This window comes from Lethenteron reissneri, chromosome 30, assembly GCF_015708825.2.
Source record: "Lethenteron reissneri isolate LAM-NWPU_2019-01 chromosome 30, ASM1570882v1, whole genome shotgun sequence".
NCBI classification, from domain to species: Eukaryota; Metazoa; Chordata; class Hyperoartia; order Petromyzontiformes; family Petromyzontidae; genus Lethenteron; species Lethenteron reissneri.
This window is the reverse complement of record NC_083808.1, coordinates 14134447-14148920: the sequence shown is the minus strand read 5'-3', so window position 1 is coordinate 14148920 and position 14474 is coordinate 14134447. Positions and strand designations below refer to the sequence as shown.

The 14474-nt window shown below is 53.8% G+C and overlaps 1 protein-coding gene across 2 annotated transcripts in view; it reads left to right on the top strand.

Annotated features, from left to right (window-relative positions):
• The window catches only part of DDX20 (DEAD-box helicase 20), a 37196-nt gene that overhangs the window by 7052 nt on the left and 15670 nt on the right, over positions 1 to 14474 (top strand). For both annotated transcript variants that reach the window (XM_061563120.1, XM_061563119.1), the window contains 3 exons: positions 3565 to 3659; positions 13062 to 13230; positions 13620 to 13734. In XM_061563120.1, the coding sequence (XP_061419104.1) occupies positions 3565 to 3659; positions 13062 to 13230; positions 13620 to 13734 (379 nt within the window). The remainder of the gene's footprint in view (positions 1 to 3564; positions 3660 to 13061; positions 13231 to 13619; positions 13735 to 14474) is intronic.

The following is a 14474-nucleotide window of genomic DNA, read 5'->3' as shown; positions in this document are numbered from 1 at the left end:
ACGAACCCGAAAACCGTGATCAAATTATCAAAGTGATAAGTGGTAAACCAGGCAACATGAGGAAGGTAACGCATAAATGCGTTCGAAACCGCTACCTAGCGTTTCCCAGGATTTAACAAAACAAAAATGAATGTTCGTCAGAGTTATGATGTATGAGAACCGATGTAACGCAATATCGATGTTAACGGGTTGTTATTTTCTTTGCTTAATTCAAATGTAACCAGGATTTAACAAAAACAAAAATGAATATTCGCCGGAGTTATGATGTATGAGAACCGATGTAACGCAATATCGATGTTAACGTGTTGTTTATTTTCTTTGCTTATTTCGGATGTAACCAGGTTAAGATGGTAATACGTGCACGCGCGTCGTAAGAAATAACCGCCGAGAGTAAGGGCGGCTGATGGGATTCATGACATAAAAAGGGGGCATTACTTTGTTTGAAAATTCGCCAGTGGCCAAATCGACCCCTGATAATTTTCAAACGGGCGGACTGTTGTGTATGTACCCCCTTTTTATTTTTTTTTAATATTATTTTTTTTTAAGGCTTATTCTGCCATCATATATAATATTGTTTTTTTAATAGACACGGGGCCACGTGGGAACGAACACGCCCCCACACTTCCACAGAGGCCCCCACACTTCCACAGATGCGCGCATACCTCATTTCAAAGGAAAGACGGCATGAAAGAGGGTAATCAAGGTCATAAACTCCCCGAATTTCACACAAGAGGAACAAGGGAGGGGGGAATTGCAGGCGGGGGGTTGCAGAACCAGGAGACACGGAGGAAGAGATAATTATATTCTTAACAAAGAAACAGCATCGACGACAAAAAGCACAGATGGGTCTTTGAACCATGTTAAATACACAAGTTACCAACTCAACCATAAAGATTAAGCAAACAGTATCCATCCTCACTCCAATTGAAAACCAAAAGACAATCTGCACCAGAATCGCGACCCATCATTGTTAATTAAGTACTGACATTATTTACCTTTAAAGAATATCTACACGGCCGGGCCGAAGCATCAAAGAATAATTAGGGCATCTATTTCGCTCCAAAACAAATTCCTAGCCGGGATATCAGATCAAATAATCACAAGAAGTCGAATAATAAGTACGGAATTAAAATAGAAGAGGAATCAAGGGCGGAGAAGGCTCTCAAAATTAACCAAACACAACACCCATGGGAAGCGAGCAACACGACCGCCTTTGTCTTTCCGAGAGGATCTCCACACACAGGCACCAAGCCAGGAAATGACACCCATAAAGGTTGGGTCACGATGAAACATCGTGAACACGGTTTCGGCATAACCAAGCAGCAAATAAGTCGCATTTCAACTTCCAAACCAAACCAACTTAAGCTGTGTGAGACAAAGGATGTGATCCCAGAGCAAGGGAGTGAATAGTTAAGCTCGCTTAACGCGTAGGTTTTCGCGACAAATGTTATTCAGTAACAAAACATGGATTCGAATGTTTTTTTTTAACTCAACGCGAATCATCGGTCTGGCTAATGGATAACTTCTGAAGCAGCCGACACGAGGCCCCCACCCCCTTTCTTCCAGAACGACACACACAGCTGTGTCTTCAAAGCTAATAAACACACGGACAAACACGCACGCGAAACACACGAACGGACGCAGATGGTCCACCCCCACAGGAAGGTTTTATGACACAGCTTTTGAACAACTCGGGGAGCCGAGTGGAATTTTCCGATATAAACCGAAGGAAAATCCATACAACACAGATCGACAGGGGCTTTGGCCTCCATCACAGTTCGTCAGGGGCTCTGGCCCCCATCACATATCGTCCGGGCTTCGGCTCCAACACACATATCATCCGGGCTACGAGCCCATCTTCGGCTCCACCACAGATCGTCAGGGGCTCTGGCCCCCATCACAGAGATCGTCAGGGGCTCTGGCCCCCATCACAGAGATCGACAGGGGCTCTGGCCCCCATCACAGATCTCCAGGGCTGTGGCTCCATCTCTCCTCGTCGCCGCCAACGAAGAAGCTCCTGTCATTCAGAATGACGAGGTTTGCGGAGTAGCGACGCGTAGCTACAAGCCGAGGTCTGCACCACCTGAGAAGAATCGCTACCCTGAGTCGCAGAGCTGCGAGTGAAGCCAACAAAGACGCCAACGTCCACCCTGCCACGAACGAAGCATCGCTCCTCGTCAGAGTGACGACCAGCGAACAACCCGCAGGAAAGGCGGAGATCGCTGAACGAGCGACAACGAGGACACCTTGCGCCACCGAGCGACACCGAGCGACACGAGCGACCGAGCATCTTCAAGGACAGCATCGTGCCAACTCGTCATCTAGCAGTAGAAAGAGAGAGCGCACGAGCAGCACCAAGCCCCCGGAACCATCAAGCGCCAAGCAAGCAAGTTTCTTCAAGGAACATCGTGCCAACGCCGCTCAATCCAGCAGTGGAGAGAGAGAGAGAGAGAGCAAAAGCCGAGCGACACGCCGAGCGAGGGAGCAGCAGGAGCTGTTCGTATCCTCCCACACCACACAAGCTAACGACACAATTAATATTACGAGGGGACAACGCACACACAGCACGCACACGAATAAGACTTTCAAAAAGTGATCTTTGCGTTTCAAAAGGGTTGCCATTTCGAGGTGGTGCGTTCAATATCAACTGATCGTGCAAAGCAGTTGCTGCCGTCGAGTTGCATGAATAAGAAATGTTTTAGTCATTCATTTTCGTAACTGCATAATTTCGCCAATGAAGAAGTATTTTTAGTCATTCATATTAGTTAATTGCATAATCTTGCCCATGAATTATTGACGCATGTTTAACCTGCATGATAGAATGTCACGTGCTTGTTAGAATAAAATTGTAATCAAGAAGCATATCGAGTGTTCCTTCCAAGTCCATGCAAAACTGTCTTATTCTTGACAACTGTATCCTGTGATGAGATATGAAAATGGAGACCTAAAATATTATAACACACACTAGGATAATCGGTAAATGAATCTATGATAATCGTGTTATCCTGATTGATAACTCTGGATAAACGAAACTAAGCAAATTATCATAACTGCACACATTAACATAATCGCAAGCCTCCGCATAAATTACTACGATTATCATAATTTATGCATATAATTACACGCATTATCATAATTTATGCGTATTAATACACACACTATCATAATTGACGAGATTTGCGCATTTTTCGGAAAATTATTAATTTTTATTATTTTCATCAAAATTTCATAATCACAACACATACAACAACATAGTGGGGGGTACATGGTGGGGGGCACACAGTGGGGGGCACAGCAGGGGACACCGTGAGTGATGGTGCTGAGAGTGTTGATTGACAGCAGATAGAGAAGCCAGTGGTGGTGCCACACGTGGTGGCAGCACTTGGCATCCTAATCAAGGTGTAATGCTGTGGCAAAGTGCTGAGAATGTCACACGAATATCAAACGTCCAACTAAATCCCTTCGGTGTGATTGCGTTTGTCATGTTTCTGTCACATTCACCCAGTCCTGTCTCCCCGTGTGGTCCCCGTGTGCGGGTGACTGTGTCCTTGCGTGGCGGTGCAGACCTGGTCGTGCAGGCCAAGTCGGGCACAGGGAAGACATGCGTGTTCGCCACCGTGGCCCTGGAGGCGCTCGTCTCCGAGAACCTTGCCGTGCAGGTGAGGGCAGCACACCGAGGGCAGCACACCGAGGGCAGCACACCGAGGGCAACGTGCCGAGTGTGCCGAGTGCAGCGTGAGGAGTGTGCCGAGCGAGGCATTGAGCGGTGAGGAGGGAGGCAGTGTGTGCTGTGTGGGGAGTGGTGAGCAGAGAGTGTGTGGTGAGTGGGGGTGAGAAAGACAGTATGTGCTGTGTGGGGAGTGGTGAGCAGAGAGTGTGTGGTGAGTGGGGGTGAGTAAGACGGTATGTGCTGTGTGGGGAGTAGTGAGCAGAGAGTGTGTGGTGAGTGGGGGTGAGAAAGACAGTATGTGCTGTGTGGGGAGTAGTGAGCAGAGAGTGTGTGGTGAGTGGGGGTGAGAAAGACAGTATGTGCTGTGTGGGGAGTAGTGAGGAGAGAGTGTGTGGTGAGTGGGGGTGAGAAAGACAGTACGTGCTGTGTGGGGAGTGGTGAGGAGAGAGTGTGTGGTGAGTGGGGGTGAGAAAGACAGTATGTGCTGTGTGGGGAGTGGTGAGGAGAGAGTGTGTGGTGAGTGGGGGTGAGAAAGGCAGTATGTGCTGTGTGGGGAGTGGTGAGCAGAGAGTGTGTGGTGAGTGGGGGTGAGAAAGGCAGTATGTGCTGTGTGGGGAGTGGTGAGCAGAGAGTGTGTGGTGAGTGGGGGTGAGAAAGGCAGTACGTGCTGTGTGGGGAGTGGTGAGGAGAGAGTGTGTGGTGAGTGGGGGTGAGAAAGGCAGTATGTGCTGTGTGGGGAGTGGTGAGCAGAGAGTGTGTGGTGAGTGGGGGTGAGAAAGACAGTATGTGCTGTGTGGGGAGTGGTGAGCAGAGAGTGTGTGGTGAGTGGGGGTGAGAAAGACAGTGTGTGCTGTGTGGGGAGTGGTGAGCAGAGAGTGTGTGGTGAGTGGGGGTGAGAAAGACAGTATGTGCTGTGTGGGGAGTGGTGAGCAGAGAGTGTGTGGTGAGTGGGGGTGAGAAAGACAGTATGTGCTGTGTGGGGAGTAGTTAGCAGAGAGTGTGTGGTGAGTGGGGGTGAGAAAGACAGTATGTGCTGTGTGGGGAGTAGTGAGGAGAGAGTGTGTGGTGAGTGGGGGTGAGAAAGACAGTACGTGCTGTGTGGGGAGTGGTGAGGAGAGAGTGTGTGGTGAGTGGGGGTGAGAAAGACAGTATGTGCTGTGTGGGGAGTGGTGAGGAGAGAGTGTGTGGTGAGTGGGGGTGAGAAAGGCAGTATGTGCTGTGTGGGGAGTGGTGAGCAGAGAGTGTGTGGTGAGTGGGGGTGAGAAAGGCAGTATGTGCTGTGTGGGGAGTGGTGAGCAGAGAGTGTGTGGTGAGTGGGGGTGAGAAAGGCAGTACGTGCTGTGTGGGGAGTGGTGAGGAGAGAGTGTGTGGTGAGTGGGGGTGAGAAAGGCAGTATGTGCTGTGTGGGGAGTGGTGAGCAGAGAGTGTGTGGTGAGTGGGGGTGAGAAAGACAGTATGTGCTGTGTGGGGAGTGGTGAGCAGAGAGTGTGTGGTGAGTGGGGGTGAGAAAGACAGTGTGTGCTGTGTGGGGAGTGGTGAGCAGAGAGTGTGTGGTGAGTGGGGGTGAGAAAGACAGTATGTGCTGTGTGGGGAGTGGTGAGCAGAGAGTGTGTGGTGAGTGGGGGTGAGAAAGGCAGTATGTGCTGTGTGGGGAGTGGTGAGCAGAGAGTGTGTGGTGAGTGGGGGTGAGAAAGGCAGTATGTGCTGTGTGGGGAGTGGTGGGGAGAGAGTGTGTGGTGAGTGGGGGTGAGAAAGGCAGTACGTGCTGTGTGGGGAGTGGTGAGGAGAGAGTGTGTGGTGAGTGGGGGTGAGAAAGACAGTATGTGCTGTGTGGGGAGTAGTGAGGAGAGAGTGTGTGGTGAGTGGGGGTGAGAAAGACAGTATGTGCTGTGTGGGGAGTGGTGAGCAGAGAGTGTGTGGTGAGTGGGGGTGAGAAAGACAGTATGTGCTGTGTGGGGAGTGGTGAGCAGAGAGTGTGTGGCGAGTGGGGGTGAGAAAGGCAGTACGTGCTGTATGGGGAGTAGTGAGGAGAGAATGTGTGGTGAGTGGGGGTAAGAAAGGCAGTATGTGCTGTGTGGGGAGTGGTGAGGAGAGAGTGTGTGGTGAGTGGGGGTGAGAAAGACGGTATGTGCTGTGTGGGGAGTGGTGAGCAGAGAGTGTGTGGTGAGTGGGGGAGAGAAAGACAGTATGTGCTGGGTGGGGAGTAGTGAGGAGAGAGTGTGTGGTGAGTGGGGGTGAGAAAGACAGTATGTGCTGTGTGGGGAGTGGTGAGCAGAGAGTGTGTGGTGAGTGGGGGTGAGAAAGGCAGTACGTGCTGTGTGGGGAGTGGTGAGCAGAGAGTGTGTGGTGAGTGGGGGTGAGAAAGACAGTATGTGCTGTGTGGGGAGTATTGAGGAGAGAGTGTGTGGTGAGTGGGGGTGAGAAAGACAGTATGTGCTGTGTGGGGAGTGGTGAGCAGAGAGTGTGTGGTGAGTGGGGGTGAGAAAGGCAGTATGTACTGTGTGGGGAGTGGTGAGCAGAGAGTGTGTGGTGAGTGGGGGTGAGAAAGGCAGTATGTGCTGTGTGGGGAGTGGTGGGGAGAGAGTGTGTGGTGAGTGGGGGTGAGAAAGACAGTACGTGCTGTGTGGGGAGTGGTGAGGAGAGAGTGTGTGGTGAGTGGGGATGAGAAAGACAGTATGTGCTGTGTGGGGAGTAGTGAGGAGAGAGTGTGTGTGGTGAGTGGGGGTGAGAAAGACAGTATGTGCTGTGTGGGGAGTGGTGAGCAGAGAGTGTGTGGTGAGTGGGGGTGAGAAAGACAGTATGTGCTGTGTGGGGAGTGGTGAGGAGAGAGTGTGTGGTGAGTGGGGGTGAGAAAGACAGTATGTGCTGTGTGGGGAGTAGTGAGGAGAGAGTGTGTGGTGAGTGGGGGTGAGAAAGGCAGTACGTGCTGTGTGGGGAGTGGTGAGCAGATAGTGTGTGGTAAGTGGGGGTGAGAAAGACAGTATGTGCTGTGTGGGGAGTGGTGAGCAGAGAGTGTGTGGTGAGTGGGGGTGAGAAAGGCAGTACGTGCTGTGTGGGGAGTAGTGAGGAGAGAGTGTGTGGTGAGTGGGGGTGAGAAAGACAGTATGTGCTGTATGGGGAGTAGTGAGGAGAGAATGTGTGGTGAGTGGGGGTAAGAAAGGCAGTATGTGCTGTGTGGGGAGTGGTGAGGAGAGAGTGTGTGGTGAGTGGGGGTGAGAAAGACGGTATGTGCTGTGTGGGGAGTGGTGAGCAGAGAGTGTGTGGTGAGTGGGGGTGAGAAAGACAGTATGTGCTGTGTGGGGAGTAGTGAGGAGAGAGTGTGTGGTGAGTGGGGGTGAGAAAGACGGTATGTGCTGTGTGGGGAGTGGTGAGCAGAGAGTGTGTGGTGAGTGGGGGTGAGAAAGGCAGTACGTGCTGTGTGGGGAGTGGTGAGCAGAGAGTGTGTGGTGAGTGGGGGTGAGAAAGACAGTATGTGCTGTGTGGGGAGTAGTGAGGAGAGAGTGTGTGGTGAGTGGGGGTGAGAAAGACAGTATGTGCTGTGTGGGGAGTAGTGAGGAGAGAGTGTGTGGTGAGTGGGGGTGAGAAAGACAGTATGTGCTGTGTGGGGAGTGGTGAGCAGAGAGTGTGTGGTGAGTGGGGGTGAGAAAGACAGTATGTGCTGTGTGGGGAGTGGTGAGCAGAGAGTGTGTGGTGAGTGGGGGTGAGAAAGGCAGTACGTGCTGTATGGGGAGTAGTGAGGAGAGAATGTGTGGTGAGTGGGGGTATGAAAGGCAGTATGTGCTGTGTGGGGAGTGGTGAGGAGAGAGTGTGTGGTGAGTGGGGGTGAGAAAGACGATATGTGCTGTGTGGGGAGTGGTGAGCAGAGAGTGTGTGGTGAGTGGGGGAGAGAAAGACAGTATGTGCTGTGTGGGGAGTAGTGAGGAGAGAGTGTGTGGTGAGTGGGGGTGAGAAAGACAGTATGTGCTGTGTGGGGAGTGGTGAGCAGAGAGTGTGTGGTGAGTGGGGGTGAGAAAGGCAGTACGTGCTGTGTGGGGAGTGGTGAGCAGAGAGTGTGTGGTGAGTGGGGGTGAGAAAGACAGTATGTGCTGTGTGGGGAGTATTGAGGAGAGAGTGTGTGGTGAGTGGGGGTGAGAAAGACAGTATGTGCTGTGTGGGGAGTGGTGAGCAGAGAGTGTGTGGTGAGTGGGGGTGAGAAAGGCAGTATGTACTGTGTGGGGAGTGGTGAGCAGAGAGTGTGTGGTGAGTGGGGGTGAGAAAGGCAGTATGTGCTGTGTGGGGAGTGGTGGGGAGAGAGTGTGTGGTGAGTGGGGGTGAGAAAGGCAGTATGTGCTGTGTGGGGAGTGGTGGGGAGAGAGTGTGTGGTGAGTGGGGGTGAGAAAGGCAGTACGTGCTGTGTGGGGAGTGGTGAGGAGAGAGTGTGTGGTGAGTGGGGGTGAGAAAGACAGTATGTGCTGTGTGGGGAGTAGTGAGGAGAGAGTGTGTGTGGTGAGTGGGGGTGAGAAAGACAGTATGTGCTGTGTGGGGAGTGGTGAGCAGAGAGTGTGTGGTGAGTGGGGGTGAGAAAGACAGTATGTGCTGTGTGGGGAGTGGTGAGGAGAGAGTGTGTGGTGAGTGGGGGTGAGAAAGACAGTATGTGCTGTGTGGGGAGTAGTGAGGAGAGAGTGTGTGTTGAGTGGGGGTGAGAAAGGCAGTACGTGCTGTGTGGGGAGTGGTGAGCAGATAGTGTGTGGTGAGTGGGGGTGAGAAAGACAGTATGTGCTGTGTGGGGAGTGGTGAGCAGAGAGTGTGTGGTGAGTGGGGGTGAGAAAGGCAGTACGTGCTGTATGGGGAGTAGTGAGGAGAGAATGTGTGGTGAGTGGGGGTAAGAAAGGCAGTATGTGCTGTGTGGGGAGTGGTGAGGAGAGAGTGTGTGGTGAGTGGGGGTGAGAAAGACGGTATGTGCTGTGTGGGGAGTGGTGAGCAGAGAGTGTGTGGTGAGTGGGGGTGAGAAAGACAGTATGTGCTGTGTGGGGAGTAGTGAGGAGAGAGTGTGTGGTGAGTGGGGGTGAGAAAGACGGTATGTGCTGTGTGGGGAGTGGTGAGCAGAGAGTGTGTGGTGAGTGGGGGTGAGAAAGGCAGTTCGTGCTGTGTGGGGAGTGGTGAGCAGAGAGTGTGTGGTGAGTGGGGGTGAGAAAGACAGTATGTGCTGTGTGGGGAGTAGTGAGGAGAGAGTGTGTGGTGAGTGGGGGTGAGAAAGACAGTATGTGCTGTGTGGGGAGTGGTGAGCAGAGAGTGTGTGGTGAGTGGGGGTGAGAAAGACAGTATGTGCTGTGTGGGGAGTGGTGAGGAGAGAGTGTGTGGTGAGTGGGGGTGAGAAAGACGGTATGTGCTGTGTGGGGAGTGGTGAGCAGAGAGTGTGTGGTGAGTGGGGGTGAGAAAGACAGTATGTGCTGTGTGGGGAGTGGTGAGCAGAGAGTGTGTGGTGAGTGGGGGTGAGAAAGGCAGTATGTGCTGTGTGGGGAGTGGTGAGCAGAGAGTGTGTGGTGAGTGGGGGTGAGAAAGGCAGTATGTGCTGTGTGGGGAGTGGTGGGGAGAGAGTGTGTGGTGAGTGGGGGTGAGAAAGGCAGTACGTGCTGTGTGGGGAGTGGTGAGGAGAGAGTGTGTGGTGAGTGGGGGTGAGAAAGACAGTATGTGCTGTGTGGGGAGTGGTGAGCAGAGAGTGTGTGGTGAGTGGGGGTGAGAAAGACAGTATGTGCTGTGTGGGGAGTGGTGAGGAGAGAGTGTGTGGTGAGTGGGGGTGAGAAAGACAGTATGTGCTGTGTGGGGAGTAGTGAGGAGAGAGTGTGTGGTGAGTGGGGGTGAGAAAGACAGTATGTGCTGTGTGGGGAGTAGTGAGGAGAGAGTGTGTGGTGAGTGGGGGTGAGAAAGGCAGTACGTGCTGTGTGGGGAGTGGTGAGCAGATAGTGTGTGGTGAGTGGGGGTGAGAAAGACAGTATGTGCTGTGTGGGGAGTGGTGAGCAGAGAGTGTGTGGTGAGTGGGGGTGAGAAAGGCAGTACGTGCTGTATGGGGAGTAGTGAGGAGAGAATGTGTGGTGAGTGGGGGTAAGAAAGGCAGTATGTGCTGTGTGGGGAGTGGTGAGGAGAGAGTGTGTGGTGAGTGGGGGTGAGAAAGACGGTATGTGCTGTGTGGGGAGTGGTGAGCAAAGAGTGTGTGGTGAGTGGGGGTGAGAAAGGCAGTACGTGCTGTGTGGGGAGTAGTGAGGAGAGAGTGTGTGGTGAGTGGGGGTGAGAAAGACGGTATGTGCTGTGTGGGGAGTGGTGAGCAGAGAGTGTGTGGTGAGTGGGGGTGAGAAAGACGGTATGTGCTGTGTGGGGAGTGGTGAGCAGAGAGTGTGTGGTGAGTGGGGGTGAGAAAGACAGTATGTGCTGTGTGGGGAGTAGTGAGGAGAGAGTGTGTGGTGAGTGGGGGTGAGAAAGACAGTATGTGCTGTGTGGGGAGTAGTGAGGAGAGAGTGTGTGGTGAGTGGGGGTGAGAAAGGCAGTATGTGCTGTGTGGGGAGTGGTGAGGAGAGAGTGTGTGGTGAGTGGGGGTGAGAAAGGCAGTATGTGCTGTGTGGGGAGTGGTGAGGAGAGAGTGTGTGGTGAGTGGGGGTGAGAAAGACGGTATGTGCTGTGTGGGGAGTGGTGAGCAGAGAGTGTGTGGTGAGTGGGGGTGAGAAAGACAGTGTGTGCTGTGTGGGGAGTGGTGAGCAGAGAGTGTGTGGTGAGTGGGGGTGAGAAAGACAGTATGTGCTGTGTGGGGAGTGGTGAGCAGAGAGTGTGTGGTGAGTGGGGGTGAGAAAGGCAGTATGTGCTGTGTGGGGAGTGGTGAGCAGAGAGTGTGTGGTGAGTGGGGGTGAGAAAGGCAGTATGTGCTGTGTGGGGAGTGGTGGGGAGAGAGTGTGTGGTGAGTGGGGGTGAGAAAGGCAGTATGTGCTGTGTGGGGAGTGGTGGGGAGAGAGTGTGTGGTGAGTGGGGGTGAGAAAGGCAGTACGTGCTGTGTGGGGAGTGGTGAGGAGAGAGTGTGTGGTGAGTGGGGGTGAGAAAGACAGTATGTGCTGTGTGGGGAGTAGTGAGGAGAGAGTGTGTGGTGAGTGGGGGTGAGAAAGGCAGTATGTGCTGTGTGGGGAGTGGTGAGCAGAGAGTGTGTGGTGAGTGGGGGTGAGAAAGACAGTATGTGCTGTGTGGGGAGTGGTGAGGAGAGAGTGTGTGGTGAGTGGGGGTGAGAAAGACAGTATGTGCTGTGTGGGGAGTAGTGAGGAGAGAGTGTGTGGTGAGTGGGGGTGAGAAAGGCAGTATGTGCTGTGTGGGGAGTAGTGAGGAGAGAGTGTGTGGTGAGTGGGGGTGAGAAAGGCAGTATGTGCTGTGTGGGGAGTGGTGAGGAGAGAGTGTGTGGTGAGTGGGGGTGAGAAAGGCAGTATGTGCTGTGTGGGGAGTGGTGAGGAGAGAGTGTGTGGTGAGTGGGGGTGAGAAAGACGGTATGTGCTGTGTGGGGAGTGGTGAGCAGAGAGTGTGTGGTGAGTGGGGGTGAGAAAGACAGTATGTGCTGTGTGGGGAGTAGTGAGGAGAGAGTGTGTGGTGAGTGGGGGTGAGAAAGGCAGTACGTGCTGTGTGGGGAGTGGTGAGCAGATAGTGTGTGGTGAGTGGGGGTGAGAAAGACAGTATGTGCTGTGTGGGGAGTGGTGAGCAGAGAGTGTGTGGTGAGTGGGGGTGAGAAAGGCAGTACGTGCTGTATGGGGAGTAGTGAGGAGAGAATGTGTGGTGAGTGGGGGTAAGAAAGGCAGTATGTGCTGTGTGGGGAGTGGTGAGGAGAGAGTGTGTGGTGAGTGGGGGTGAGAAAGACGGTATGTGCTGTGTGGGGAGTGGTGAGCAGAGAGTGTGTGGTGAGTGGGGGTGAGAAAGGCAGTACGTGCTGTGTGGGGAGTAGTGAGGAGAGAGTGTGTGGTGAGTGGGGGTGAGAAAGACGGTATGTGCTGTGTGGGGAGTGGTGAGCAGAGAGTGTGTGGTGAGTGGGGGTGAGAAAGACGGTATGTGCTGTGTGGGGAGTGGTGAGCAGAGAGTGTGTGGTGAGTGGGGGTGAGAAAGACAGTATGTGCTGTGTGGGGAGTAGTGGGGAGAGTGTGTGGTGAGTGGGAGTGAGAAAGGCAGTATGTGCTGTGTGGGGAGTAGTGAGGAGAGTGTGTGGTGAGTGGGGGTGAGAAAGGCAGTACGTGCTGTGTGGGGAGTAGTGAGGAGAGAGTGTGGTGAGTGGGGGTGAGAAAGGCAGTACGTGCTGTGTGGGGAGTGGTGAGCAGAGAGTGTGTGGTGAGTGGGGGTGAGAAAGGCAGTACGTGCTGTGTGGGGAGTGGTGAGCAGAGAGTGTGTGGTGAGTGGGGGTGAGAAAGGCAGTACGTGCTGTGTGGGGAGTGGTGAGCAGAGAGTGTGTGGTGAGTGGGGGTGAGAAAGGCAGTACGTGCTGTGTGGGGAGTGGTGAGCAGAGAGTGTGTGGTTAGTGGGGGTGAGAAAGGCAGTACGTGCTGTGTGGGGAGTGGTGAGCAGAGAGTGTGTGGTGAGTGGGGGTGAGAAAGGCAGTACGTGCTGTGTGGGGAGTGGTGAGCAGAGAGTGTGTGGTGAGTGGGGGTGAGAAAGACAGTATGTGCTGTGTGGGGAGTGGTGAGGAGAGTGTGTGTGGTGAGTGGGGGTGAGAAAGACAGTGTGTGCTGTGTGGGGAGTAGTGGGGAGAGAGTGTGTGGTGAGTGGGAGTGAGAAAGGCAGTACGTGCTGTGTGGGGAGTGGTGAGGAGAGTGTGTGTGGTGAGTGGGGGTGAGAAAGACAGTGTGTTCTGTGTGGGGAGTAGTGGGGAGAGAGTGTGTGGTGAGTGGGGGTGAGAAAGGCAGTACGTGCTGCGTGGGGAGTAGTGGGGAGAGAGTGTGTGGTGAGTGGGGGTGAGAAAGGCAGTACGTGCTGCGTGGGGAGTAGTGAGGAGAGAGTGTGTGGTGAGTGGGGGTGAGAAAGGCAGTCTGTGCTGTGTGGGGAGTGGTGAGGAGAGAGTGTGTGGTGAGTGGGGGTGAGAAAGGCAGTACGTGGTGAGGAGACAGCAGTGAGTGGTGAAATTTTCACTACTGGTTCAGGTGGTGGCAGGGAGGGCAATGCTTCGACTCGTGGTTTCACTGCAGAATCGTTGTGGTTGTTGTTGTGCTGTTGTTGCTCTTGTTCACTGCAGTGACCGGTGAGTGCGTGACTAGTGAGTGAGCAATGAGTGAGTGAGCAATGAGTGAGTGAGCAGTGAGTGAGCAGTGAGTGAGCAGTGAGTGAGTGAGCGATGGGCACACGACCCCACGACCCTTACGCCGCACCCGCTCACTGGTGCCGCCGCCGTGCTCGCACGCCGCAGGTGCTGGTGCTGGCGCCGACGCGCGAGATCGCGGTGCAGATCCACTCGGTGATGTTGGCCATCGGCGCGCACGTCGAGGGCCTGCAGTGCCACGTCTTCATCGGCGGCACGCCGCTCTCCCTCGACCAGCAGCGCCTGCGCAAGTGCCACATCGCCATCGGCTCTCCCGGTGTGTGCTTTGCGCGTGGTGACGTGAGTGCCGTGGTGACGAGGCTGGTAGTTGTTGTAATCGCCGGCGAAACGTCACGGGTACTCAATTGTAAATGTTGTGGGTTTACTCTCCACACCGGTGTGCTGAAGTAGTGACTAATTGGCATGCTTTGATTACGTGACAAACCTTACTAATTGGCTGTGTTGGGTGGTGGTGGGTTTAACGACACGTTTATAGTTACGCGATCTAACCCAAAAAAAAACTTATGGATAATATCGGTCGGAAAGCCTCCTACGTGTTAAACTGCTGATGTTTAGTGATGACGCGTGTTCTTTTGCAGTTGTGAGCGCGGGCAGGTGTGCGCGCAGTCCTGTAGTAGTTTTGGGGCATATGCATGCGGCGTGCAGGCCGAGTCAAACAGTTGATTGAGCTGGGCCACCTCTCTGTGGGTGCGGTGCGTCTCTTCGTGCTGGACGAGGCCGACAAGCTGCTGGAGCAGGGCAGCTTCCAAGAGCAGATCAAGTGAGCACGGGGGGTTCGCCGTTCTGCGAGTTGCTGGGGGGTTCGCTGTTCGAGTCTGGCGGGCCGCCCTAGTGAATGTTGTTGGGCGAGTTTGCCGTGAACCGCGAGGCGCCATCTGCTTGCCTCGCGGGCTGGAGGGGGACACGGTCGAGAGGTCCTGTGAGTCGGTCATCGTGTGCCGGTGTCACGGTTCAAATTTGACAACTCACCACATGACTTAATTGATAAACGGCGATCGTCGCCCCCCCGACTTGGAAGACTTGGCAGGACCCTCCTGAAAAAGAGTCTTGAGGCTCAGTGAGGCTTTCCTGAGTAACCGAGCGGAATCACAATACTACTTCTACTACTACAATATACAGGTCGTCCTCGACTTACGATGGAGATGCGTTACGACGACTTCATCGTAAGTCGAAAATGGCCTAGCCTACCCAGGAGTATTAAAGAATGGTGATAATTTAGCAAAACAGAGCAATTTACAGTACCGTACTGTATAAACTATATACTGTATGTATTTGTAGGGGTTATTACGGGAGAAACGGCGGACAACAAACACAGGGCTGTCGGCACTCACATACACGGGTGGTCACACCGACGTCCGCATCAGTTATTGCCCACGCCCCCAGCCCTCGGAGGCGATCCCTATAAAAGGTGGAGACCCAAAGAGCTCGAGGCAGTTCGACACGAAGCTGACCAGTGAAGATCCAAGACTCGGAGATTAGGCCCTGGGACTCCCCGGTCTC